The sequence below is a fragment of the Patagioenas fasciata genome, chromosome 19 (genome assembly GCF_037038585.1).
Source record: "Patagioenas fasciata isolate bPatFas1 chromosome 19, bPatFas1.hap1, whole genome shotgun sequence".
Classification (NCBI taxonomy): domain Eukaryota; kingdom Metazoa; phylum Chordata; class Aves; order Columbiformes; family Columbidae; genus Patagioenas; species Patagioenas fasciata.
The window spans coordinates 12,125,341-12,150,009 of NC_092538.1; the positions used below are offsets into that span (position 1 = coordinate 12,125,341).

The 24,669-nt window shown below is 47.6% G+C and overlaps 3 protein-coding genes across 4 annotated transcripts in view; 2 read left to right on the forward strand and 1 right to left on the reverse strand.

Annotated features, from left to right (window-relative positions):
- The window catches only part of ACACA (acetyl-CoA carboxylase alpha), a 116,434-nt gene extending 116,144 nt beyond the window's left edge, over nt 1–290 (reverse strand). The window contains exon 1 of the mRNA XM_071816822.1: nt 165–290. The gene's annotated coding sequence lies outside the window, so the exon portion shown is untranslated. The remainder of the gene's footprint in view (nt 1–164) is intronic.
- TADA2A (transcriptional adaptor 2A) lies at nt 32–21,046 on the forward strand. Of its 2 annotated transcripts, none has more exons than XM_065852878.2 (16): nt 32–104; nt 1,596–1,778; nt 2,588–2,694; nt 3,766–3,825; nt 4,445–4,536; nt 5,042–5,199; nt 6,633–6,721; nt 7,436–7,508; nt 13,603–13,666; nt 14,253–14,296; nt 14,807–14,917; nt 16,273–16,344; nt 16,976–17,108; nt 17,760–17,803; nt 19,017–19,090; nt 20,681–21,046. In XM_065852878.2, the coding sequence occupies exons 2-16, from the start codon at nt 1,754–1,756 to the stop codon at nt 20,864–20,866; spliced, it is 1,332 nt and encodes a 443-aa protein (XP_065708950.1). In that variant the 5' UTR covers nt 32–104; nt 1,596–1,753; the 3' UTR covers nt 20,867–21,046. The 2 variants fall into 2 exon arrangements, with proteins under 2 accessions (XP_065708950.1, XP_065708949.1); XM_065852877.2 differs by having other exon boundaries at nt 39–104; nt 1,523–1,778.
- Nucleotides 21,047–21,160: 114 nt separating this feature from the next.
- On the forward strand, nt 21,161–23,967 carry LOC139829396 (uncharacterized). Its single transcript, XM_071816828.1, has 2 exons — nt 21,161–23,002; nt 23,087–23,967. The coding sequence occupies exons 1-2, from the start codon at nt 22,801–22,803 to the stop codon at nt 23,821–23,823; spliced, it is 939 nt and encodes a 312-aa protein (XP_071672929.1). The 5' UTR covers nt 21,161–22,800; the 3' UTR covers nt 23,824–23,967.
- Nucleotides 23,968–24,669: the final 702 nt, after the last annotated feature.

Genomic DNA, 24,669 nt, shown 5'->3' on the forward strand with positions numbered 1-24,669 from the left:
CGAGGGGCGGGGCGGGGCGGCCGCGGGGGCGCGCACGCAGCGGCGCACGCGCACGGCGGGGCGCGGCCGCGGCACGCGGGGCCTGCCCGCCGCCCCGGCGTGAGGTGAGAGGCGGCAGGGGCGCGGCCCGCCCGTGAGGGGCGAGGGGGAAGTCGGGACCGTACCGCGGCGGGGAGGAGCCGATCCGGGGCGGGGGAAGCGGGAAGGGCGGCGTTCGGGCGGCCGGCGGAGCGGGGAGGGGGAGGGAGCGGGCTGCCGGGAGCGCGCGCGTCTCACAGCCACCTCGCGGCCCGCGCTCGCTGGGGGCGGGGCCTCGCTGGGGGCGGGGCCGGGCGCGGCGGAGGGCGCCGCCTGGCGGTGATGGGGAGAAGGGTCCGCCACAAACGACACGGACGAAGTTCTTCTTATGTACAAACAGCAGTCTATTTATTGCCACAAACAGCAGTCTATTTATTGCCACAAACGCTTTTTATATAGTGTTTACCAGCTCGTGTGTCTTTGCAGTTGGTTACAGGCTGCAATAGTAACACATCATTGGCTGATTTTTCTATAGTCAAATATCTCTGGATACTCTTAAACTCCTTTCTCACAGGTACACCTTAATATCTCCAGATACTCTTTAACTCCCTTCTTTCTTGTGGGTACACCTTGATATCTTCAAGGTCAGTCTGTTCCCATACCCGCCATCAGGGAATCCACGGACCCACCATAGCCCCGCACAGGGTGTGGGGTTTTGGGAGCGGGATTTAGGGGAGTGGGTGCACGGGGCTGTTGCGGGAATGGCCGGTGCTGCTGTGCCTGGTGCTGGCACCGCACCCGGGTTCAAGCAGCCTGGTAGATGGGGCTCCAGCGGTCTGCAGTGCGAGTGCCGGGGGCTGTGTGGTGTCACACGTGCAGCCGTGGGGTGGAAAGCCCAGCCTGGAAGCTGCTCTGGTTCTCTGAGGACCCAAGCAGAGGTGCAGGATCTGCGGGCAGGGGTGAAGCAGCAGCCATCGGCGTGGGGGGGGCCGTGCGGCTTCGGGCTGTCACTGGCACAGGACCATGACAGTGGCACACAGAAGAGAAAAGTCTGGAAAAGGAAACATGAATTTCAATAAGTGAGAAGCCTGAGCCATTCCTAGCAAAAAATACCTTGTCAAAGTGAGACTTGTTAGAGATCCCACCGTGGAGAGCAGCTCAGTGCCCTGATGGTGGACAGCAGTGTAGGACCTCACTGAACAGGCGCTGCTGAACAGGCCTGGACATCGGAGCTGCCACACAGTCAACACTGAAAATGGAGTTGATGTCGGCATGGTGGATCTTTGCACTGCCCTGTCCATGCCACCCCTAACCTGTCTGTGCTCTTCACAGCGCTTCTTGCAGCTGTGAAACACTTTCTTGCACAACAGCTGTTCATAACCCTGCTCGGCACATCCATTCCCACTGAAAACCTCAGTTCAGGACCAGCTTATACCCCCATCGCTTCACACCTCTTCTTACGCTGTATCACATCTCTCCACGTTTGATTTCTTCTCATACACAGAAAACAGACTCTGAGCCGTGTCAAGCGGTCCCTGTTACAAAGACTGCTGACAGCCCTTTGCTTCTCTGCTCAGGACGCGCGGGGAGGATCTCATCTGCAAGAGCTGCACAAGAAACATCTGCAGGGAGAAAATACCCTTTGGACATAGCGCCTGGGGCAAGGCTTGTACTGCAGGCTTCTAGGCGAGACGGGTTTTACTCAGAGCAGCAAGAACACCACCGAGGGACAGGAATGGAGCGCCTGGCCTCCTTCAGTAGTAAGTACCATAACATGATGTTCTGAAGTGTTTGCCATTGATTAAAGACATTAGCAGCCACCTGGGGGAAAGAGACAGAAAACCAGCAATATTTGGTCCACTGGGTTGCTTCTGTGATCAGATTCTCAAGAGCACAGGTAGATGGATTATTCAGTGGGAATGTGGATCTTTTTTTCTCTCTACTTGTTATATTTGGGCTGGTTCATATCCATTGTCTTGAAAAAAATCAGCTTAAAACTTGACAGTCTATTTATTTTGACTACTGTGCAACGAACAAAATAAGAAGAAATTGCAGAGCTGTGTTTCATTCCTCGTTCAGCAACCTGAGCAGAGTCTGAGGGGTTTGGACGAGCTACAGAACAATTCTGTTGGTGCCTTTGCAACCGCAGTGATGTGCTTTACAACACAGACTGAGACAGATGGACGGGAGGCTGCAGCTGTCTGGGCAGTGTCCTCCGCAAATAAAGTCTTGGGTCTGGTGTTCGATGCAGAAGACGAGCAAGGGCACTGGATCAAACCATCCAGCTGGCGCAGCTCCTGGCGCCGCTGCCGACTTGTACCGGGAGGCTGCTGCAGAGATTTTCCTTTGACTCCGTTGCATAGGTTTAGATTTAGCTCTCAGCGTATCAGGTCCAGCAAGGCTGTAGTGCCAGCATCCCTGCTGCAGCTCCAGCTGAGCAGGGAACTTCTAACAGATGCTGGGAGAAGCTGCAGTAGGAAAGAGGTTGCATATAACGGAGTTCGCTTAAAATTACTTAGCACAAATGAATTTAGGCAATTGCAAAACCGGTGCTTTGTTTGCTTCACAGATGACCCTTTCGATAAACCCCCGTGCCGAGGTTGCTCTTCGTACCTGACGGAGCCCTACGTGAAGTGCGCCGAGTGTGGGCCGCCCCCCTTCCTCCTGTGCCTGCAGGTGAGCGCGAGGATGAAAGTAAAGGCCGTTTCTTTGAGAGAGTCATCAAAGGCCAAGCTGTTCCATAAACACATTAATAACCGGTCTCTGTAAACTCGTATTGACACACTTATTTGCTCAGGGACAGGGAAATGACAAAGAAAACACCGGAGGCTGAAGAACCGAGCAGCTGAAGGAGATGTTTGTGGAGGCAGCCAAAGCTACGGAAAGACACGCAGCCGGCCTGTGTAACGGGCATGCTGCTGCCTGTCTGAAAAGGGATTGTTTCTGTCATTTTTCAAGCCACGAGAAAGAAAAGCCATCAGGAAACACCCTTTCCCTGTCCCCGCATGTTGGGTTTTTTTCTTCCCAAATGGAAAAGACAATTTGGGGAAAGTTTGCAGTATTGACAATAAGTGTTTGTGACCGGATAGAGTTCTTTAATAAATATGTGTGTGGTCTGATAACCACAAAAAGTACTGCTGGTTTTAATTATTAAATAAATAAGTCTGCATTGTTTGTGATTGAAAATGGCAACAACCTCTAAAACTGAAGAAGGATCTTTCTTAGCCTTGTGCTCAAACACGTACAAAATACACAAGAGCATTTTTTGTACGTTGGGTATATTTTTGCTCATTTAGTTGTACTTAAAACCTGAGAAATTTACCTGTTGAAAAGAGCTGAAACCATGCTGGTGCTTTCCAAACGGAAAACCAAGACTGAAGGGAAACTGTGTTTTCAATGCTTAAGAAATGCACTGTGCTCTCTTCTGGAATGATCCGCTTTGAAACACCGCCCGGCTGCTTTCACCTGCAGAACTGTGCCGTAAACACTCAACAAAAAGCATGTCCATGCACAGGAGTTATGTCTTGATGCAAAAGACAAGGAAGATATAAAGACAGATTTAACACAATTTTAACACAGACTTTTATACCATTTTATGTTTTTTCTAAGATGAAATCAGAAAAAATTAATCTCTTTTTCAGCGTATCAGGTGGTCTGTTTTTTGAATAGAATGGAAAATGGGAACAGATAAAATATTTTCAAGGTATAAGTAAGAGACTAACATCATGCTCATCTTGTGTTTTACAGTGTTTCACACGAGGATTTGAATACAAGAAGCATCAAAGTGATCATACGTATGAGATAATGGTAAATATTCCTATTAGATAACACCTGCTCAATCCTGAGCTCTCCAGCTTTCCAGGAGTTAGACCCTTCCTTACTAATACAACTTTGAAAAGTTAAGTGATAGAGTGGTTTGATTCAGAGGTTTAGAACGGTTGTGAAAAGTCTTCCTTGCTAGCAAAGAAAAACGTCCAGCTGGAACACAATGGAATAGTGGAGCCATTTAAAGGTACATTTTCTTATAGCGTGATGCATCTCACTAGACTTCCGGGTCCTTAACCGTGTGAATCAACTTCTGTTTCTCTATTCTTATTTTGCTTCCCCAAAATTAATCATTTTGAAAGCCTTCAGTAATTTTTATGGTGTTTCATAGCATACCATGGTTGAATTACAGCTGGTAGATAGAACATGGAACAGTACGTTCAGGAAATCTCTAGTGACAAAGTAGTTTTTACTGTAGTTGATGACCCAGTGCCCTAAATAATTTGACAATTATTTGGTCAGGATCCATGGGACACAGCAGAAGTTTAAAACCACCAGTTTTACATTCTCTGTTGCCCTGTAGTTTAGAACTTCCTTGCTCTTCATGTGGTGAATTATAACAGAGGATCACAGCGGTCTGATTTGCTTTTTCCTCCTCTAGACTTCCGATTTCCCTGTCTTGGATCCTAACTGGACGGCTCAAGAGGAAATGGCTCTCCTGGAAGCTGTGATGGACTGTGGCTTTGGAAACTGGTGAGGATTTAGCAGTTCAAACAACCTCAGTGAACGATGGGTGGCTTTTCATTTCACGGGATCCTACTGTTGAATACATCAGTGCACACTGGATGTTCAATGACTAATTGTGGGAAACCGCTATCCGGTTAAAATCACAAGAGAAACTTGAGAAGCAGAGTGCAGTTGCTGTCTTAGAATTTACCGTTACCTGGTGTTAGTAAAATATATAAAAAACTCTCAAGTAACAACACTAAATTTTCAAACACCTGAAAGATTCGATACATTCCCTCAGCCAGGCGGTTTCTGCTGCAAGGACAGTGAATTGCGTTACACACGCTCCCCAGCACAGTGCCCTGTATCAAACATGCAAGTACCGGCTCAGTGTTAGCACTCAGAACGTGAATCCAGACATCATTGCACACAATGTAATCAGCTTCTTGCCCAAAATGATCTTTTCACACCAGAGAAACTAAAAAACCCTCAACATTTCTGTGTTCTAAGCCTCCCCCTCTCCCCACTTCAGGCAGGATGTAGCCAACCAGATGTGCACAAAATCCAAGGAGGAGTGTGAGAAACATTATATGAAACACTTCATCAACAATCCCTTGTTTGCATCGACCTTACTGAACCTGAAGCAGGCGGAGGAGGCGCAGCACAACGAAACGGCCATTCCCTTCCACCGTGAGTATCCCCGGCCCACACAGGGGCTTCCCCACAACATCTCTGCTCTCCCAAAGCTGGAACGAGCAGCCTTTGGAGAAGGAGCAGGCGCTGCACATGGGCTTTGCTTTTCTTCCCTAAGGAAGAGCTCGTTCTCGTGCCTAACTTGAATAATGGTAGTAGTTGGGTTTTCTTCACGCTGTACCAAATCATTCATGTATCAAATAGACCAGAATGCCCGTTCTGTGGGAAAAGGATGGGAACAGTGGGGTCTGACACAGACATCAGGTTCTCCAACCCAAAGCTCCTGCACAGCCGGTGGAAGTGGTCACTCACAGAAATCGCCACAGCAAAAGCCTGTATGCACGTATTTATCTAAAGGACCAGCTACCTCAGCGCTGCTTCGCGGGCAGCACCGTATAACAGCACGTCCTTCATGGTAAAACCAGTGTGAGCTCTTACCCTGGTGCTGGGCTGTTGCTTTTCTTGTCCAGACCCCGCGGAGCAGCGTTAACGGAGAAGGGGTTCTATCCGCAAACATTGCGTCTGATGATGCGCTTTGTATCAGCCCTAACTGCTGATGGGATTTGTCATTAAATCACTCCCTTTAGACTATGCTGATTTCACTTCTCTCTCTTCGAAACTGCCTTTTAAAAAGTGTATGTTAAATTTCAGCAATTGAACAAATGTTCAGTTTTCCGTAAATTTAACGTCTAGAACTCCCCCAGTCTCACAGCTGTTCCATTAGAAAGCTCCCCAGAATGGGTGGGTAAAAAGATTGCTTGATATCTGGAGGTTTAAATTTCACAATAAAGTGGTTAGAGCTAAAACAGCAGGAACTGGACAATTTTGGTTGTGTCCCTGGTTGGCATTGATCTTTTTATGTGACCGGAGCCAAGACAAATTCTCTGTGCCTCGGCTCGTTTTATCTGCAGCGTGGGACTGAAAACGCTCAGCTCCTTCACAAGCGTGTTGTGAGCCTCGCTCCATTATTGTCTGTAAAACACTGAGCTCCTCAGTTGGGATGCGCTGTAAAAATCCGGAGTTGTGTAGCTTTAATTGCAGCTCCCTGTAAACGGCACCCAGAAGGTGCAGGTTTAACACCCCTGTTGCTATTAATTAAAAGAACCTGTGCGCTGAGACCGAGCGACCTGCAGAGGGTCACCGGGGATGCTGAGCTCTGAGATGTAGAGTTTGCATTTCATAACCGGTTTATTACCTTGAATTTCTGTGTGTGACTTTTGAGAATACTATGAAGATCTCAGATCACCGCATTTTCCTCTGGATTAACTACTTTCTTTTCTTAATATAAAGCGGAATAAAAGCCCAATCAGGGTGTTTTTCTTCGACTAGGTATTCCCACTTTTCCTGCAAAAGAAACACCTATTTATAGATTGTTTTGTGTTAAAAAAGGCCCCAAGCCCTACACAAATAAAAACCTGTATGTTTTGTAGCTGCTGACGATCCCCCACGGCCTACTTTTGATTCCTTGCTCTCCAGGGACATGGCTGGGTACATGCCGGCGCGAGCCGACTTTGTGGAGGTAAGACCCCCTCTTCTCCCGTTATTTTCAGTTTGCTACTGAGCCCACCATCAGCAAACACACACTTGCTTTCCCCTGCCTGGAGGTTTTAGCTCTTCGTGCAGCAATCAGAAGAAAGGACAGGGCAGAGTGATTAAGCCAAGGGTTTAATTGCAGAGGTGGCGCTGCAGGCCAGCAGTCCGGGCTGCACCGCACGGTGCTGCCGCCAAACGTCCAGTAGCGAACGGCTTTAATGCAAGCGGAGTGATGTGGTGAATTCGATGCTTAACAAAAGGGTTTGGGTTTGCCTTTGTGCTTGGAGAAGCACAGATGAGCCTGATCCAAAGATCACTTCCAAGACCTGCATTGTTTTCAGTGTTTTTAGCTGCGGGCCAAGGGCCCCGATTCCTGTTGCAGAACAAGCTCCTGTACATGAAGTGATGAAATCAGCCATATAGGGGTTTGTTGTTTGGTACATTTGAGCAGAGTTTCCACCACAGTGTGGGAGTCATGGAGTTTACCTGATTAATTTGCACTGTCCTGTCACAGCCTCCTGTTCCAGTTCCAGCCGTGGGGATGCACATTATACATTTCCTAGTTAAAGCTCCCCAGGGATGGAGCCGTGTACGCCTGTGAAAGAGTAAATATCTGTTTTCTGTGCCTCTGTGAGTACTGAAACTTCATACCAATTTTTCAGTGCTGGTTAGTGACAACTTATTAATCACCTCTGAACAGGAGTTTGACAACTACGCTGAATGGGATTTGAGAGATATTGATTTTGTAGAAGATGATTCAGACATTTTGCACGGTAAGTCCCGTATTTTCTTATATTGTCCAAACCCAATGTTCCGTGTTGCCTACACAGCGTTTCATTTGGTCTTTTTTTCTCTACGCACTTTTTAAAGAGTGAACATACATTTTCAATGATCTCACTTCTTCGTGCTGGTGTTTAAATCGTGGCATTTCTGTGGCCCTCGCTTTCAAATCTCTTTTAAAAGCTCTTAATCAAGGGGTGCACAAACAGTACTTATATATATAGAATAATGCACTTTGCTGACTCCTGAAAGGTAGCCAGTTGTCAGGTTGAACATGACCGAAATCAAATAGTCCCCACAAGTAGCAGGCATCTCTTTAGCAAAGACACAAATGATCTTTTACCCACTATAAACCATGGAGGAAGTTTCCCTAGGTAGAAGCAAATTATCTAAGGTAGTAATTTGTCTGGAAACAGGGTCACAGTACTTCAGTGACTGAATAAACAGACCTATAGGCCTAGTGAAGAACAGATCGATGGCTCGATATTGCTTCTGCAAGTCCCCCAGCTGAAAGAGATTCTTTGCATCTATATAATGTTTGTGAGAATCACAGCAAGGCACAAAATTTGTTCTGATTCAAGAAGAGGAACGCTTTCCTCTCTTTGCTAACACCCTTTCCCTGGCTATGTCAAGTTTCTTAGCAGATCTGTCACTTACTCTAAGCTCTGTTAGCTCAGGAAATCTGATATCAGGACAGGCATTGATACCGGCAGCAAGGAGGTTTATAGTGAACACTGCATGCAACACATTGAAACTGCTCTGCTCCTGAAGTTGCGTTTTCACGTGTTAAACGTGCACACTGAGCATTAGCTGTACGTGACAACGGTCATTTTTATTGGGAAGAGAGAGGGGGTTTGTGTGAGTCCAGTTGCTGCTGCTGAGTTTCTGAACATTGCTGCCTTAATAACACCAAAGAACAGGAATTATTAAAACGAAGTTTTAATCCATAGGGAAGAAGAGATCATGCTTTTCCCCACATTTATGAGTACATATGGTGTTTAAAGCCCTGTGTTTATGCTTCAGAATTCTCCTGTCTATATCAGGCAGTTCTAAGCTAAAGCCTTAGCATCCCTTGGCAACAGACAAATCCTGTTACGTACAGACAGTCCTTCCAAACTTAAAAATCAGTCTGAGATTTAGCAGTACACAGATTTTTAAGGAATGCAATCTCCCTTGGCTCAGAAAAGGTTATGAGAATCATATGTCAGTCTCTCTTGTAACATTTATTGAAAGGGAGTCTGACTTGTGGGCACTCCACAGATTCATCATGCCATCTCGCGACTGTTCCTTTTCATTAGTGTCTCCCACTGCACAGTTCAGCCGTTTGAGAAATCTCCTACCAGCCTCCTGTTTAAGTTGTCAATCTGGATGCAGAAATCAGCTTTCCTGCTCTCTTCAGAATACCATAAAGCCAACAGGGCCAGACCCTCTGCTCCGTGCAGCTCGGTGTCCTGTTAGTACCCACAGCAGGCGCACGAGAAGGTGAGAAAAGGCAAATACAGGCAATACTTTTCCTGGCATATCTTCCCCATTTCCTGCAGTGACACGTTCAGAGACTTATTGAACCATAGGTTGTGTTCAGACCATTTTGACCGAAGGACCTGCCCTACATGAACTTATCTAACTACTGTTAGAACTATATTTATTTGTACTATTGCCCCCATAACATCCTGTAGCAGTGAGTTCCACAATTGAGTTAGGAATCCTACAATTTAATTATGTGTTGTGTGAAGAAATACTTCCTTCTGTCTGTCAGCTCTTTTGCCTGATAATTTCATTGGATGTCCTCTAGCCCATTCTTTAGTTGTCTTCAGTATTTAGTACAGGATGTCAGGCATTTGCCCTGTGAAAACTGTTTGGCAGGGGTTATGCAGCGTGACCAACTACATTTTCCATCTCTTAGCTCAGGGACTCTGGTGGCTTCATTCCCACAGCTGCTCCAGATCTGCCCACGTGGGAGAGAACGTCTCTCAAAAAACAAAGTCCCAGGGCCTAGCCAGCTGCTTTTCTTCTGCATGAGGCCATCTTGGGGAGAAAGAATGATTCTCTAGAAGAACTTTGGAACTGGACCTTTCCCTTCTCTGAGTTACTGCAAATAAGGAAGGAGCCGCATCCTCCCTGTGGTGCAGTTTCAAAGATCTCAGATGCTGACTTGGCTTGATCGCTTGAGAATATTGTGCAACTTAATTGTAGGGTTGCGTACTGTAGGAAATGGCTCAACATTTGGCTCGGAAGGCAGGGACGGGGATTTGGGTGGTTTAAGAAACCTCGATATGTCTCTAGTCAGCGGGCAGAGGAGCTTGGGAGGCCCCACAGGCCCAGGTCCTCCAGGTCCTCCCAGGTCCTCCAGGTCCCCCAGGTCCTCCCAGGTCCTCCAGGTCCTCCCAGGTCCTCCCAGTCTTCCCAGGTCCTCCCTGGTCCTCCAGGTCCTCCCAGGTCCTCCAGGTCCTCGTCCCATGACTCCAGAGAGCGGTTCCAATGTCCCTCCATCACAGCCCTGCCCGCTGGCCACCTTACCCTGGATCTTACAGAAATGGCCTTGAAAAGCCGCCCTGGGCTGCCACCCACACCTGCTCAGACACGCTCGTGCTGGCCAAACAGCAAACTCTTCTTTTTAATAAAAGGTAAAGATGTAAAACAGGGGTTTAACACATTTTATAGCCTAGAGAAGCCCAAATGGGGTCTTGCAGCATAGATTAAGTATCAGGTTTGTGAAAAATTCCTCAGTTTGTTTTCCTGCCGCACATCAAACCTCACTGGGTTCAAGATTAATTTTTGAAAACTACTTTTATATTCAATTTACTGAAAGATGCTCAAGCCAGACCCTAGAGCACATCAACCGGAGTAATTTCTGTGGTCTCTTTCTTTGTTCCATTAGTCACAGATCCATTCTGCAACGTCTGGGTTGCTTGTATTTGATGCTTTCATTGGAATGGAATCCACTTTCCTCCCTTTCCTCTACGCTCTTCTGCTTTTCTTAACATTTTGCAAAAAATCATTTCACAAAACGTTTTACATCGAACCTACTCGAGCTGCGTTTCCTCATACGATCTCTTTTCCCCTTATGTTGTCCTGTGTCACTCTAAACAAGTTCTCAGTATTTCCACAAGAAAGAAGAACGCGATTTAATCCAAAGGGAAAGGCTCCCCGGCAGCTCTTGTGCAGAACACAGGAGCCTGCACCTGCTCCCCCGCCGCACCGGCGGCCGCGGGCTTGGTTCCGTCCCTCCTTGGTACCAGTGAGATGCTAAAAATTGTATGAAATTGCTCGTATTTCAATTTACTTAGCGACCTGTTAACTTGTATTCAGTACTTGCAAATATAATAAGTGCGCGCAGATATGTATTGCAGTTAAACAAAGACATAATGGAGAGATCAAACGAAACAACTAGTTACACATCTAATTCAGCCCAGAGCGCCTGAATGTTTCATGAATTACAAGTTTTCATCAGGCTGAATTACAACCTTAGCAATTCCTCTTTTTCCTGCCTTTTTCTCCCCTTTCTCATGTAAATGATTTTTACTTCTAACGCTGGGAAGTCATTGCGGAAGCCACAAGCTTAGGAGTGCGTGGCAATAGGCAGCGACTCGGGCTGCACAGGGGTGACATTTCATTTTATACGATACAAGGCAGTCAGTGTCTCTCTCAATAGCCCCCGGTGTGTGTTGTGCTGCGGAGGTTCCTACCATGATGGGGAAGCTGTTTGCCCAGGGTCCTGCTTTCCCCTGGAGCCCCAGGTTTGTCCCAACCACGGCACACACGGATTCACAGCCTGTTTACTGTGATTAGTTTGCATTCTTCCCATTATTTAGGCCCTGCATGCCAAGCAGAGGTTAGCTAGCGTGAAACAAAGGTCTCACTCATTAGCCTTCAAAAAAGCTTTTGCAGACCAAATGATGCTGAAGAGGGATGGAAAGCAAAGAAACTGTTTTGGACACAAGCTTGAGAAACCCAAATATTTTGATTTGTTTGGAATGAAGGAAGAAGCCTTGAATTTCTGCTATCGCTGGATCCTTCAGAGCTACTCAAATAACCTTATCATTTCCCAACGTGGACACTTGGAACACAGCGCCAGCTTGGGTCAGCCCAAGTTACCAGGACAAACAACCGCCTCCCGAGCACAATCCATGGGGAGAAGCACAGGCAAATCATTCTCATTCGTACAGCATCTCTCTTCTCATTTCAATGCAGCACGTAACAGTATAGTAGTCCGAGTTATTCATGCATTCCAGATTTGGTAATCGGCTGTTCCTGTGTGAATATGTCTATTAAAAACAAAAGCTCCCCCCAAAGTGCATGTGGCAGCAAATACTAATTCTGCTGTTAGCAGAAGCTCCATTTTTTCCCTTCGTTTTTTCTCTTGAATTTTCCTTCCCATCCGCAGTTGATCATAATTTCTTGCAGAATATTGTGCACTCAGGTGAGAGCATCAAAATGCAATGGTTAGAGGTGCATAATTACTTGTGATATTTATAGAGGTTTTCCAATGCAATTTCTGCATGTACTTATTAAGTTCTGCCCACGCAAACCCCAGAAAATAACACGTTAGCTTCGCTTGCAGAGGGTTTAAAAATATACAAATATTTTCCACAAATTGGCACAGACCCCAACACTTAGTAATGTACTTCATTCATGTTCCACTTGCTGCGTCTCCCAATTTCTGGTCCCCACACTTAGGCAAGAAGGAGAATTTGCTCCCTGTGCTCGTTCTTCAATTAGGAAATGTAAATAGCTCTTTATGAAAACACCTGATCATTCTTGAACACTCTGGTTTTGCAAGAAACTTGCAAAAAGAAGGAAGAATGTTGTGCCACCCCTCCTATCTTCATATATAATTGGTTTTGTATACATTGAAGGGTTTTGGTGAGTGTAAGTGACCCCTGTTGGCTCCTGAGCTCACCCGCACCTCCGGGCTTTCGCTGTCCTGATAGGAAATGTGATTGCCCAGGACTGCAGGGGCGAGTTCCCCGGGGGCTCAGGCTTTCCTGGTGTTTACATAGAAATACATATTTTAAAATAGACACAACCACATTGCTTACTTAATTGTGTTATTAATTATTTACTGGGGAGCGCGATCAATAAACCGCCAGTATGGGCTTTGCTCTTTTGCTATGAGCACAGGGAGAGGAGCAGGTTGTGGGTTCTGATGTGTCCCCAAGGGCCACCCCTGCTGTCCCTGGGTTCCAAGGAGCTGTGTTGTCTCTGCAGCCTGGAAACCCCCATCAAGTCTCAAGCCTCTTCCTTCGGAGCGCATATAGAAATTATTAATGTAAAGGCAAAAAAAGCCAACCAAGGAATCAACCACCTCATCGCTTAATTAACGACCTAGAGTTTTTGCATTATTTAGCAGAATGAGGGAAAGGAAGGTGATGGGTGTCTCCTTATCTTTCAGGAATTTACCAAAAAAGTTGATTAACCTAATGGTGACAGGAAAAAGCAGCCGAAGGATCTCAGAGTGGATCAGGCAGACTGCAGACAGATTTGATTTTGGAAAGGATACGATTCCTAATGAGCTTTTTCCTGCGCTTCTTCACATTGCCGTGAACTATTCCCTTTGTTCTCCTGGCAGACAGAGAAGTTTAGAAGTTAACGAGCTAAAATCTCGCAGATGTTTTCACGAGCTGTAGCAAGGGCAGCTTTGGGTCTGCACAGTTCAGAACTGCCCCTGGTTTTTGGAGTCCTGTGTTGTGTGCAAAGAAGCCTTTGTCCAAAGAGGACGCCTCAGATCCTTAAATCTGATCAATTTGCTTTTTGAGAGCAGGAATGCTTAACTCTTGCATGTATGAAGGAACAAATAAGTGCTAATAGTAAAACAGTCCAAGAAGGAAGAGGAAGAGAGTTCTGAGGATCTACCTGGGTTCGTATCTACAGGTACTATTGTATTTGGAAGAGTTAGCAAAAGAGATTCAATAGGCAGCGTGTACGATCTGCAGGAGATGAACCTCTAGTGACTTATGTCCCTCTAAAATTGCCATGAGATTTTAAAACAGCAAAGCAGAGCGACCATTTCAGCCTTCCATGAACATAAAGGCTTGAAAATTAGCCTAATATAGTGCTTACTTATGTATTGTGTAATCTATTTTGCAGCTCTGAAGATTGCAGTTGTAGATATCTATCATTCCAGGTTAAAGGAAAGACAGAGAAGAAAAAAGTGAGTTTTCAAGCAATAACTTTGCTCCTTTGCTTCATTACCGTGTGTTGTTCCCCATTGTTTTCCTAATACTAAAGATAATTGATTTCCTGTAGCACCTTCCAGCCAGTTTCCATGCACAGATACCCATGATGGGCCTCTCTACATGGGACAGGAATGTTCTTCCATGCATGCTAAAGAAAATGTAATACATTTTATAGAGCAAATTCCAACGTGACCTTCATGAGCCTGACTTTGTATTATCTCTGGTCATTTGCAAAAGTCGGGCGTTTGTGGAATCACCAGGTAGCAATGACCGCATGGCATCTGCCGAAACCTGTGACAAACATGTTTGTCATGCACCTGCAAACGTCTCACCTGCCTTTGCACTGCGCTCATTTCCCTCGCCCTGTCGGGAGCATTTCAAACGTATGAGTTACCTAAATCATCTGCCTCTTGTTAAAATCGAAGCTGTCGTGGAAAAATTCCTTCATCCTGTGGGGAAATTCCCAGTTTGCCTCTCACAGTCCAAATCAAGCCTTTGTGTTTATGTGGTAATACACGACTTAATGCCTTTTCATTAATACCATTTTGCTCTCGATTACAGAATTATAAGAGATCATGGCCTAATCAACCTCAGAAAGTTTCAGAGTGAGTATCAGGTGTGATTCCTTCACTTTGAAGCGGCTTCTGCTCGGGCAGCAAAACGTCCCATGTGCTGTTCCCAGTGTGCTGGGGTGGTTTGTTCATCCCAGACCCTGCTCACGGGCTCCAAATTCCAGCAGATACCCTGCCCAGCTCTTCCCAGCTGCCTCCAGCTGCTCCCAGCTCAGCGGTTTAGGTGTTTTGCCTCAGAATTGCTCTTCAGAAGCATTTCAGGCTGCACTGAGCAGGGCGAGGGGTGAAGGTAAAATCAAGGCTTTTAAAGTGCATCGCTCTGTTCTAGGAAATGCTTCAAACACTTCAATCTCATCCTTTATGCTTTTAGAATTGTAAGGGCTGTATAATTTTGTTGCTTTTTACTCAGCAATTTGTAGTTGTGACACCAGAACGGCCCAGAAATGTACCCAGTGTGGCTCTTTGGGCAGCTCATGGCAGTCACCACTGAGTTGGTTCCTTCTCACAGCAGTGATGAGCTGTGGCGCTTTCTCTCCCCTCCAGTTTTGGAAAGGCGCTATCCAAAGGAGGTTCAGGACCTTTATGAAACGATGCGACGATTTGCACGAATTCTTGGACCAGTAGAGCATGATAAGTTCATTGAAAGCCACGCATGTAAGTATTTTGAGGGTTTTAGCATAAATGTTCTTCAATGGGCATGCTGAGGGGTTGCATCATCTACAAGCTGCCCTACATACATACTGCCCCTGGAGGGCAGGACGTTGCTTTTCCTCCTCCTGCCCCATGTAACTGCCTCAGAAAAACAAATGCATCTGTGGTTTGATACATTAAATGAGCAGCAAGTGGGTTTTTTCCACTAAACTGTGTCCAAGTTCTTTGTTTGATTTCTCAGTTGACCGAATATTCTGGTCATGAGTTAGAAGCAGTGTTTTCCTATCAAAAGACCACTGTTCATTTACTGGGACTCTATACTGAAGGAACAAACTCCCTAAAATTTATGTCTGTATTGAGAGATCAGGAGCCGGCAGCAAATTGTGAATTCTTTAAAAGATGCACGTCAAACTATTCTGTGTGTCCATAATTATAGAGTACAGTTGTCATTATGTCCCTTACCTTAAAGGGAGAGGCATTGTTCCATCACCAACTCACCTCGAGTCTTTGTGCGTAATCATAGCATGCATTTAGTCAAATTCCAGTACGAGTCATTACATCCTGCCTAATTCTGTGACTTAAACTGGGAAAATTGTTGCTCATTAGAAGGAACAAAGCATTTAAACAGTTGCAACTGTATTTTCAGGACACCCTGTGTGAAATACCAAACATATGACCCTGCAGAATCACGAGTCCCACATGCGAGCGCTAGTCCTGGCTTTGTTGTCCTCAGGTTAACCTGACAGCCGAGTACCCGCACTACACACATTTCCTGAGCAGCGTGAGCAGCCCAACTCGAGACGAGCAAACTTGCTCAATGCAAAACTCAGCGATGGCTGGGAGCCAGCTGATAAAACCTACAGGCAGTAAATACAGCTGAGCAACAGAAACACGAGCATTTAATCTTACTGACTGCACAAAAAGAGTTGTCTGCAAGGAAAAATGTTGGGAGGCCCAGCTATGAAAATCATAGTTCAAAGACAATATTAGATGCTAGAAGGAGCCTGGCTGGAATAGTTCTTCAAACCTATTGAAATGCCTTCCAGAAATCCTACATTGTTGTTATTTGCCTTGTCCGGGGTATGGCAAAGGAACTGTCAAAGCACGAAGGCAAAATAACTTTTCTCAGCACATAAATGCTATAAAATAGCTTAAATCTGTGATCAAGGAGCATTATGACACAGTGAGTCTGAGATTTGACGCACACTTGTGCAAAGGTGAACTCTGCCTGTGGTTCGTAGCTGAACTGCATGGACACATAGGAAACAGCAGCGCTCCTAGTCCAGCAGTTCCTGCCGCCCCACTGACCCGCAATTCTCTCTTGGATTTCCCTTCTGCTGCCTGCCGGGGGAAAACAGTGGAATTCGAGCTGCGAAGGGAAATAAAGCGCCTGCAGGAATACAGAGCAGCAGGAATCACCAATTTCTGTAGTAAGTACCTGATGCATTATTCAACCCATTCCCATTCATCAAGGTGTGGAAGGAGGGCTTTACAACATTCAGGACATGTTGAATAGGAAGACACTTATTTTTGAAAAGCATTTGCCGAGCTCTTTAACTGAACAAGGCTTTGGCAACAACGCTTCAGTCCAGCTGTGCTTTTTTACAGCTAGTTTGAGCCATTGGCTTGGAGAACGCGCTGTCTAGCTGAGCTCTGCTTTAGTCACCACTTTGGAAAAGATTAACATAGATATATATATATCTATATATATATATATGTCATGGCACAGTGTTCTCCAGTGCTTTATCTCTGGCCACTTTCACTTGCTATCAACAAGTGTGATATCCAGAGAGAGGCCTACGAGCTGTACATAGATGAGATGCCCTGTTTCATCCTGGAGCTGGACCATGGGAGCCTTTTTTGTTTGTTTTTGGCCTGAAATTAATAGGGGGAGGAGTGTGGGGTGGAATCTAATACCTTCCCATGCCAAGTAGTTGTCATGAAGGAGAACAGCAGAGTCTGGTCCAAAGCTAGAGAGCAGTTTCTCACTTATTTCCTAAAGCGGCAAACGGCACTCTGAGCATCCCGAGCCGCTGAGAACGCGCTCTCCGTGTGCCGCAGGTGCCAGGACCTACGACCACCTGAAGAAGACGCGGGCCGAGGAGCGGCTGAAGCGCACCATGCTCTCCGAAGTGCTGCAGTACATCCAGGACAGCAGCGCCTGCCAGCAGTGGCTCAGCCGCCAAGCCGACATGTACGGTGACGGCGAGACTGCGTCCTACACACCCCGCTGTAGTCAGCCGCGTCAAAGCGCCTTTTCCCGTGCGGTAACAACAGACGCGTTCCCAATCTAGCACAGTAGGAACAGGCTGCAAGAAACTGGAAACCAGCACTAGTCCTTGTTGAAGTGCAGACAGGTGGCCAGTAAGGGCTCCAAACCTCAGTTCTCTCTATTTTATATTGTAGGAACTTCTGTAAATAAAGTCATGGAGGGAAATGAGGTCTTTATGGATATTAATGAGGGCGCAGATGACACTCGAAACGTTTCAGGTGATTTTAGATGTAGCAGCATTATTAACGTGTAGTCACCCTGCACGAGCACTTTGACACAGGGAGCACCGCGGTGCAGAGGAAGGGTGTCCCATGCGCTGGGGGCTGCGCGGCGTAGGCTACATTGAACTGTATTGTGTTGCACGCCCCCCACCTTGAAAATAGAATATTTCAGACATGGTCTTCAATCTGGGAACGCTAAATATCTAGAAATCCAGTTGACTTCAGACCAGGGCCTGGCTTGTGCAAGTTGAATTGTAGAATTATTGGAAGTTGGGGGAAAAGCGGTTTAATGACAAATTTATGCTGTTATTATTGAAAAAAAAGACAATTTGAAAATTTCCTTTCTTTCCAGTGATTCCGGCCTGAGTCCCACGGTACCGGTTCCTTCAAATTCAGGTAACTATTGGATGATGGTCTGTGGCCAGTGGAGGAGAGCCCAAGAGACCACGAACTGTTTTGCCTATGGAACCCAGCTAGCATGCGGTGTTTACAACCAGTATCCCGTGTTGAACAAAACCCAAACAAAATACCATGTAGTTGCTAATTAAGCAAACATCCTGCATACTGAATAAGGCAAGGATACTGCGGAAAAGCCGCCACGTGTCTCTGTAATTAAAGGCTGCATCATACTGAATATACAAGAGGGCAAATTAACATTGCTTAAGTTTAGTTCTCGATTTTGAGGCAGGAGCAGGACAGGGCAGGGGGTGGAGCAGCAGCCAGCACAGAACTTGGGAAAACGGAGTTGCAGATTTCCCAAGACTTCACCGCTTTGCCAAATTTGGGCAGTCAGTCCTGGGATACAGACCCATCTCTAACAGTGCTAAATGTGCCGCCCACAGCACGGGGGTGATAGGCTATTGAAATGTGAATAAATAACCTTAGCTTTGTTCCGACCTCTTGAAGATCTTAAATACTATAAGGAGGAAAGGAAAAAACAATGCAAACCAACGAGTAGACAGCTCTTGTGCAAGTTTAAGCTGCACCAGCTGCAGTTCAGCAAAGTTATAAACAACAGTGAGAGAACTATCAGTCTACCTTGCGATAGAGATTTCTTTCCGTACGGTTTATCACAGCAGACAACAATAAATGCACAAACTGTATGTGCTTTGCCATATCTGCATCATATTTAAAGGTATTTAAAGCAAACGCTGCTTCATGGAGTTGTCAGTAATGCCGGAGAACTCCCTGCTAGTCACACCAAGAAGTCATCTCAGCGTCCTGCGTGTCCCGCACGCTGCGCACACCCGGGCACTCCCTCCCGCCCCGCTGCAAGACTTGGCTTAGTCAGGATGCAGAGCCCAGCTTAACCACCCTCAGTGCTCATTTGACAGAAAGCTCCTGTCTTTCGGTTCCTCCTAAAAGCCCATGAGTTGGCGTTAACAGCGTCAGAGCCCTCACACGAGTACTCACAGCGCTCAACTGTCGGTTGCAAAATCAGACCTTTTATCAAACCGGTGCGGTTTTTAAGTCCTAAATCGCCCTGTCTATAAACACTTGGATCATACTGGGTTAATATCATGGGGATTTAATTGCCTCTTTGCTAACACACCTAAGAACTCCGAGCAGTTTGGTGGCTGTCCCTTAACTGTTCTCCTCTTGCCCGCAGGCAGACGGAGCGCCCCGCCGCTCAACCTCACCGGCCTGCCAGGGACAGAGAAACTCAACGAGAAGGAGAAGGAGGTGAGGAAAAGAAGAGCCAAGCTCTATAAAACATTCTCTCCACAGTGCAGGGTCGCTCGCACACGCGTCTCAGGTGCTGTGAATATCACCTCAGCTCTATGCCCCGACTACTCTTTCCTGCTCACAAAAATCATTCAGGTTTTCTAGTTGGCTTCTTAATTCCAGTTACATACAACGCAGCTGCAGCAAATTAGCTTATTTAGGAAAGAAAGGTGAAGCGTGCCAAGGTGCTGTTACAACATCCAGACCGTGACATCCGCTCTTCCTCCACTGTGAGACTGGGGTGAGCAGGAGGGTTATATTTTCTTAACAAACATTGATTTTAAAACCAGCAGATGATTTTGTCAAGGGCTTCACTGGACAGGTCGCTGAACCTGGATACCGGAGCTCTTTCTATATTATAGATGTCTCACAGCCAAACCTCAACCAGCAGTCGTGGTTGTGTTTTCAGTCTGGCGCTGATGTCAGCCGTGGAGGGGAGAGCGGTGCATTGTTCGTGTCTTTTCCACATTTCTGCTTTGCAGTGCAAAGCCCTGTATTTATGGCTCAGTTTCTTTGGCAGCCCAGTGCAGCCCTGTCTCCTAACTCAGTGAGAGGCAACACTGGAAAACTATTGAAATAAAAGAGCTTTTTTAAATAGAAGTCATAATCTGTCCTTAGGTTGTCCACAAGGTAGATTTCAGTGCATGCGAAACACGGATGTACTTCACACACTTCCCTCTGTGAGGAAGCTCTTTCCCCTTCACTGGAGACGGCAGCACTGAAAATCAGATCCCAGCTCCACCGCGGGACACGGCGTTTCTGGCTCCATGCAGCACATAAATAATAGGGACTAGGACATTAGTCTGTATGGGGAATCTGATTTCCTCATCAGCTGAGACGTAAAGTCTGGGTCCCTGTGAATTCTGCAATACCCTATCAACGAGGAACAATCGTTAAGCATTTCCTCATTAATAAGGAGACAGGCAGCATCTCGCGGGGAGCGGCACCGGCACCGTGCAGCAGGCAGCTGGGCCTGGGCCGAGCGGAGCGTTGGGCCCGCAGCAGAGCACAGGGCTCTGGAACCCGTTCCTCGCACCCACCCCCCAAACACGTCACCCTCCCTGCGCCGCCTCCCGAGCCCTCCGGAGCGGCCGGCCCTGTGTGCATGGCTGCTTTTGGAGAAGGGTATTAAAGACTTAGTCTGCAGGGGATTAATAGACAGATGCCCTCCCTGGCTCTCGTCCAGCACGCTGAATTGCTGGTTGCAAGTCTCTTTGGCATGTGTGCTTCCCTCGGTTTGTAAAGAACAACGCCCACACAGGACACACTCATAGCTCCGCTCCGGTGAGCCCAGAGCTCGCTTTCATCCTCCTAGGTTATTTTTTACTCAGGAATGTTTTTGAATGCAGCAGCCGGCAAACTCCTCCCCTCCCTACCTGTGGATCCAAACAGCTCATAATGCAATTACTGTAGGCCTCCTCCGTACAAAAATAATACATTTAAAATGTTTGCAGAAAAATATTCGCAATGTTACTCCCCAGCAGGGCTCACGGAATGTAAGAGCACAGCAACTGTTGGTGTTGATTAACTTCACCTTTTGTCTTCCAGCTCTGTCAGATGGTGAGGCTGGTCCCCGGAGCCTATTTAGAATACAAAGCTGCTTTGGTGAACGAGTGCAACAAACAAGGAGGCCTGAGACTGGCGCAGGCCAGAGCGCTCATCAAGATCGACGTGAACAAAACCAGGAAGATCTATGACTTCCTTATCAGAGAAGGGTACATCACGAAAGCCTGAGGACACCCCAGCGCTGGGGCTGGAGCCGGCGGACGTGGAGAAGCTTTGAAGTCACTTTGACAGCCTGAAAGATTTTAACAGCGTTGGATGAAGGACGTTTCCTTTTGTTTAAAATCTTTTGGGGCTTTTTTTTCTGTAAAAACAAGTAGGGAGCTTTGTTAAACTGTATGAATACTGACATTTCTTTGTCTGGTTTCCTTTTGACTCTGCTGTTTAACACCGCTGTTGTCAGAACTACACCGCCGTGTAGTGCTAGAGAGAATCATGTGCCGCATAAGCTAATCTTACATGTGAACCGGCATTCATTTCTAACACCTCTGGTAACCAAAAAGAGAATCACGGTACTTTCATTCTGCCCGTGACACAGAATAAGGACAGAAGAGCCGCACATAATGAGAGTCACACTTTGTGGGAGTACAGGGGTACAGAAGTGCCGTCCCCTCCCTGTTCGTACTCAAACAGCGTCAGCGTTCAGAGGAACGCACGTGCCCGAGGGTATAAAAATAGAGCTTGCAGTGGTCCAGCCTTTTTAACTTAATTGTGATAAAGGATGGGAAAGGACATCGCAGGGAAGCTGCTCAACAGTTGTTACTTTTATGTGATATTAGCACATATCCCAGCAGGAGAGCGCGGTGCAGACCAATAAGCTTCATCTGCTCCTCCCTGATTTGTGATTGTCAAGTTCCGTATAATCCCTCAGCGTAAGCCTTTGTTGCTGTGTCTCGTTGGAAAGGGTGGATGATCCAACCAGAGCAGCCTTTTGGAACATGAATAAGATGCTCGGTACCCCAGCGTTCTCCCACCAGCACAGAGCACCTCAGGCCTTGCTCACGGGGCCTCGTTCCCTCGGTTTCACATCAGCACCGACATACCCAGCAATGACGAGGTGCGACAAGTTACTACACACCCCCCACCCCGTCACATCCAACGATCCATCGTATGATTTCACTACAAAACGCTTGTATTCGAAAATACAACCAGACGGAGAAGACGGTTCTTTTCAGATGCAGCTTGACATGGTTCACTAGACAGTAAAGTCAGTTTCCATTGCTAAGGTACGATACTGAAATAACATCCCATGAGCAACCCAGCAGCCAAAGCCGGTGGGATGTTGGCTGCTTTCAAGTTCAGGATCTCATGGAAAAGCCTGAGCTACAACTGTACTAATACCCAGTTAAAAAAAGTCCCAAACCTAAGCCCCTTTTCTTCCCCCAAAGTGTAAATATCATGTGTACCTGAGGTGCCATTGAATGTGAAGTATTTTGGTTTGTAATACAGTCAAAATTACTTGAAACAACCTTATATTCACATTCCTGTACTCCGAGTGAGACAGTAAAGGTCACAGACCTGCCTGTATCTGTATCCATCAGTTTCTCACCCTGAGATAAATGCACAACAGCTATATGGATGTGACCACTGAATTACCTGGAAAACGTTATTATTTAAAGAAAAGCAGCAGTAATAAGCTACGCATGGAAGATTAAAGTCTGTAGAAATTGAGACTGTGTAGAAGGGGAATGCCAAGGGAAGAGACAGAGGAAGCTGTAAATCCTTGGGAATGTCTTTTAACATTAAACAAACAGCCAAACTACCTCTTGCTTGGTCTCCTCTGCTGTGACTTGCACAAAAAAGCAGCAGAAAAGCCAGATACACCAGTACCCGCTGTGACCATCCCGAGAGCAGCAACGTCCCCCAGCGAACCTTGGCGAGGGGGACCCAAACAGCACCGTGAGCGTGACCTGGTTGAACCACACACAGAACGACCCAAACCCGAGCCCTGCGCTTTGGGCAGCGCCAAAGAACGCGGACATCTGGAAAACATCGGGGAGAAATGATCTCTGGAAAGGCGAGAACACGATCCAGGAGAGGAACCAGAAAAGAGACTTTCCCAAGGTAAGTAAGTGGGGCTGGGTTATTTCCCTCTAACAGCATCAATGTACAAAACCCACAGGTTTTCCGCTCTCACGGGGCATCTCCCAAGCCGGGAAGGTGACAGCCGCCAGCGCCTCCTTGCCAGCCTGGTCACCTTCAGTTGCCGGTTGGGACACCACGGGCTGTTGTGCTGCGCAAAGCACCAAGAAAGTCACATCAGAAACGGGCTGTTGGGTTCCAAAGCTCCACCTGCGCCAGTGCCAGGTTTGGGCTGAGGGGCAGCGTGGTGGCACTGGGGGCTCCTCACCCAAGAGCTTTCAAACCACTTCCAATAAAATAACCCTCCAGGAACAGACAAGCAAACCCCAGCGAGCGGTGCCAGCGCAGCCCGAGCTCAGCTGCACGCGTGGTTAAACGGGGTTTCTGCAGGAGGTTCCTCCGGGGCACCAGGGCTCCAGCCAACACCACCAGATCCCTGTCCCTTCAGTGACCATCGCCAACGGCTCTTCCTCCCCTCCGCGCTCTCTCGAGCGCCATTAAAGCAAAGCAAAGCCAGCGCTCCCTCTCCCCATCGCTTCTGTCCGCTCCTGCCAGCGGGTGCAGCTGCACAGCCCCTCTCAACCATTTCCCAGCGCTCTGAGAAGGTGTTTTTCCAGAGAAAAGCCACCCCTGAGCTCCCGGCTGCCTCTGCCTTGCCGGTCCCTCCTCCTTTAAATCCCGGCTCTTCTGACTCCTCACAAAATGTCTCCGTGCTGCCTGCCAGACCCGCTCCAGCCTCCCCGGAGCGAGCTGTCGCCTCCATGTCGTTTGGAGAGGCATTGAGAGGGGGGAATCTATCTTTATCCACGCCGGGAAGCGCCATGCGCAGCTCTGGCACCGAGCGAGTAATTAACAATAATGAAAAGTTGGGGTTGCCATGGATATGCTGTTCTATTTACAATGTGCATCTCTCCCCATCACCCAGACCGAGGGAAATCAGAACCCCATTCAGTGCCTTGGCGTGGGGGGTTATTTTTAAGCGGGATGCTGTGACAGCCGGGGGGGACGGCAGGGGCAGGAGAGTGGCTGCTCCCACCATGGGCTGAATCCTCCGTCTGCTGGGTGCTGGGGCCGGTGCTGGAGCAGCAGTGCGCCGGGTTCTTGTGGTGCCTCACCCAGACACGAGCTCTCCGGACAGCTGCTGCCCGTGGGAAAGAAACCCCATAAAATTGCTTTTCAGATACCTCAAACTGACCACTTGTGACTCTGCTGTTCAACAAAGCTCCTGTGGGTCTCACATGCACAGCGCTCCAGACCTCGTTAGTGCACCGTGGGCTCTCAGCTAAGGCTTGCAGTTGGCTTAATTAGAGACTCAGGTGAACATGAAAGATTAAATATGGAACAAGGCTGGGGATGGGCGGGAAGACGGCCAGTTTGGGTTAATGTGCCGATACGGGTATCCGCAGAATTAATTACGCCAGGACTGGGGCGATGCGGGGAGGCTGTTGCTGCTCCATCCCAGCACAGCCTTAGTCACCGCTAAGAGCCGCATGAGGCACGCACGCTATGAATCCGCTTCGGGGCTGTGTTATTCGCCTGTCATTAAAAGCATCAGTGCCGGGGCTTTTTTTGGGTCTTACAGCTGCCGTCACACCAGCAGCAAACGCTGGTGGTGACTCAGCCGGGGACGTGGGGGCTGCTGGAGCGGCTCCCGGGGGCTCGCGCCGCCCCCGGCACAGCACCGGCCTCCCCCGCGCCCCACGCAGAGCGGATCGCGCCGATAACGAAGGCACCAGAAGCCCTAGTTTTAGCTCCTACTCAAATTCCCATCAGGTGGGGCGGGTGAAACCTAAACCACCTCCTTTGGGAGAGAACACCGTGCCAGAACGGCAGCTTTTGAGCTGTGGTTAAAGCAACTCCGGGGCTGCCCTCCTGACTGCGGTGACACGGAG

Bases quoted from the DNA above. Each gene is read 5' to 3' on its own strand.
- TADA2A (XM_065852878.2), top strand. From the start codon at position 1,754: ATGGAGCGCCTGGCCTCCTTCAGTA. The intron at 4,537-5,041 runs GTGAGGATTTAG...TCCCCACTTCAG, and splicing joins GACTGTGGCTTTGGAAACTG to GCAGGATGTAGCCAACCAGA. The intron at 7,509-13,602 runs GTAAGTCCCGTA...TCTATTTTGCAG, and splicing joins TGATTCAGACATTTTGCACG to CTCTGAAGATTGCAGTTGTA.
- LOC139829396 (XM_071816828.1), top strand. From the start codon at position 22,801: ATGTACAAAACCCACAGGTTTTCCGCTCTCACGGGGCATCTCCCAAGC. The intron at 23,003-23,086 runs GTTTGGGCTGAG...ATAACCCTCCAG, and splicing joins TCCACCTGCGCCAGTGCCAG to GAACAGACAAGCAAACCCCA.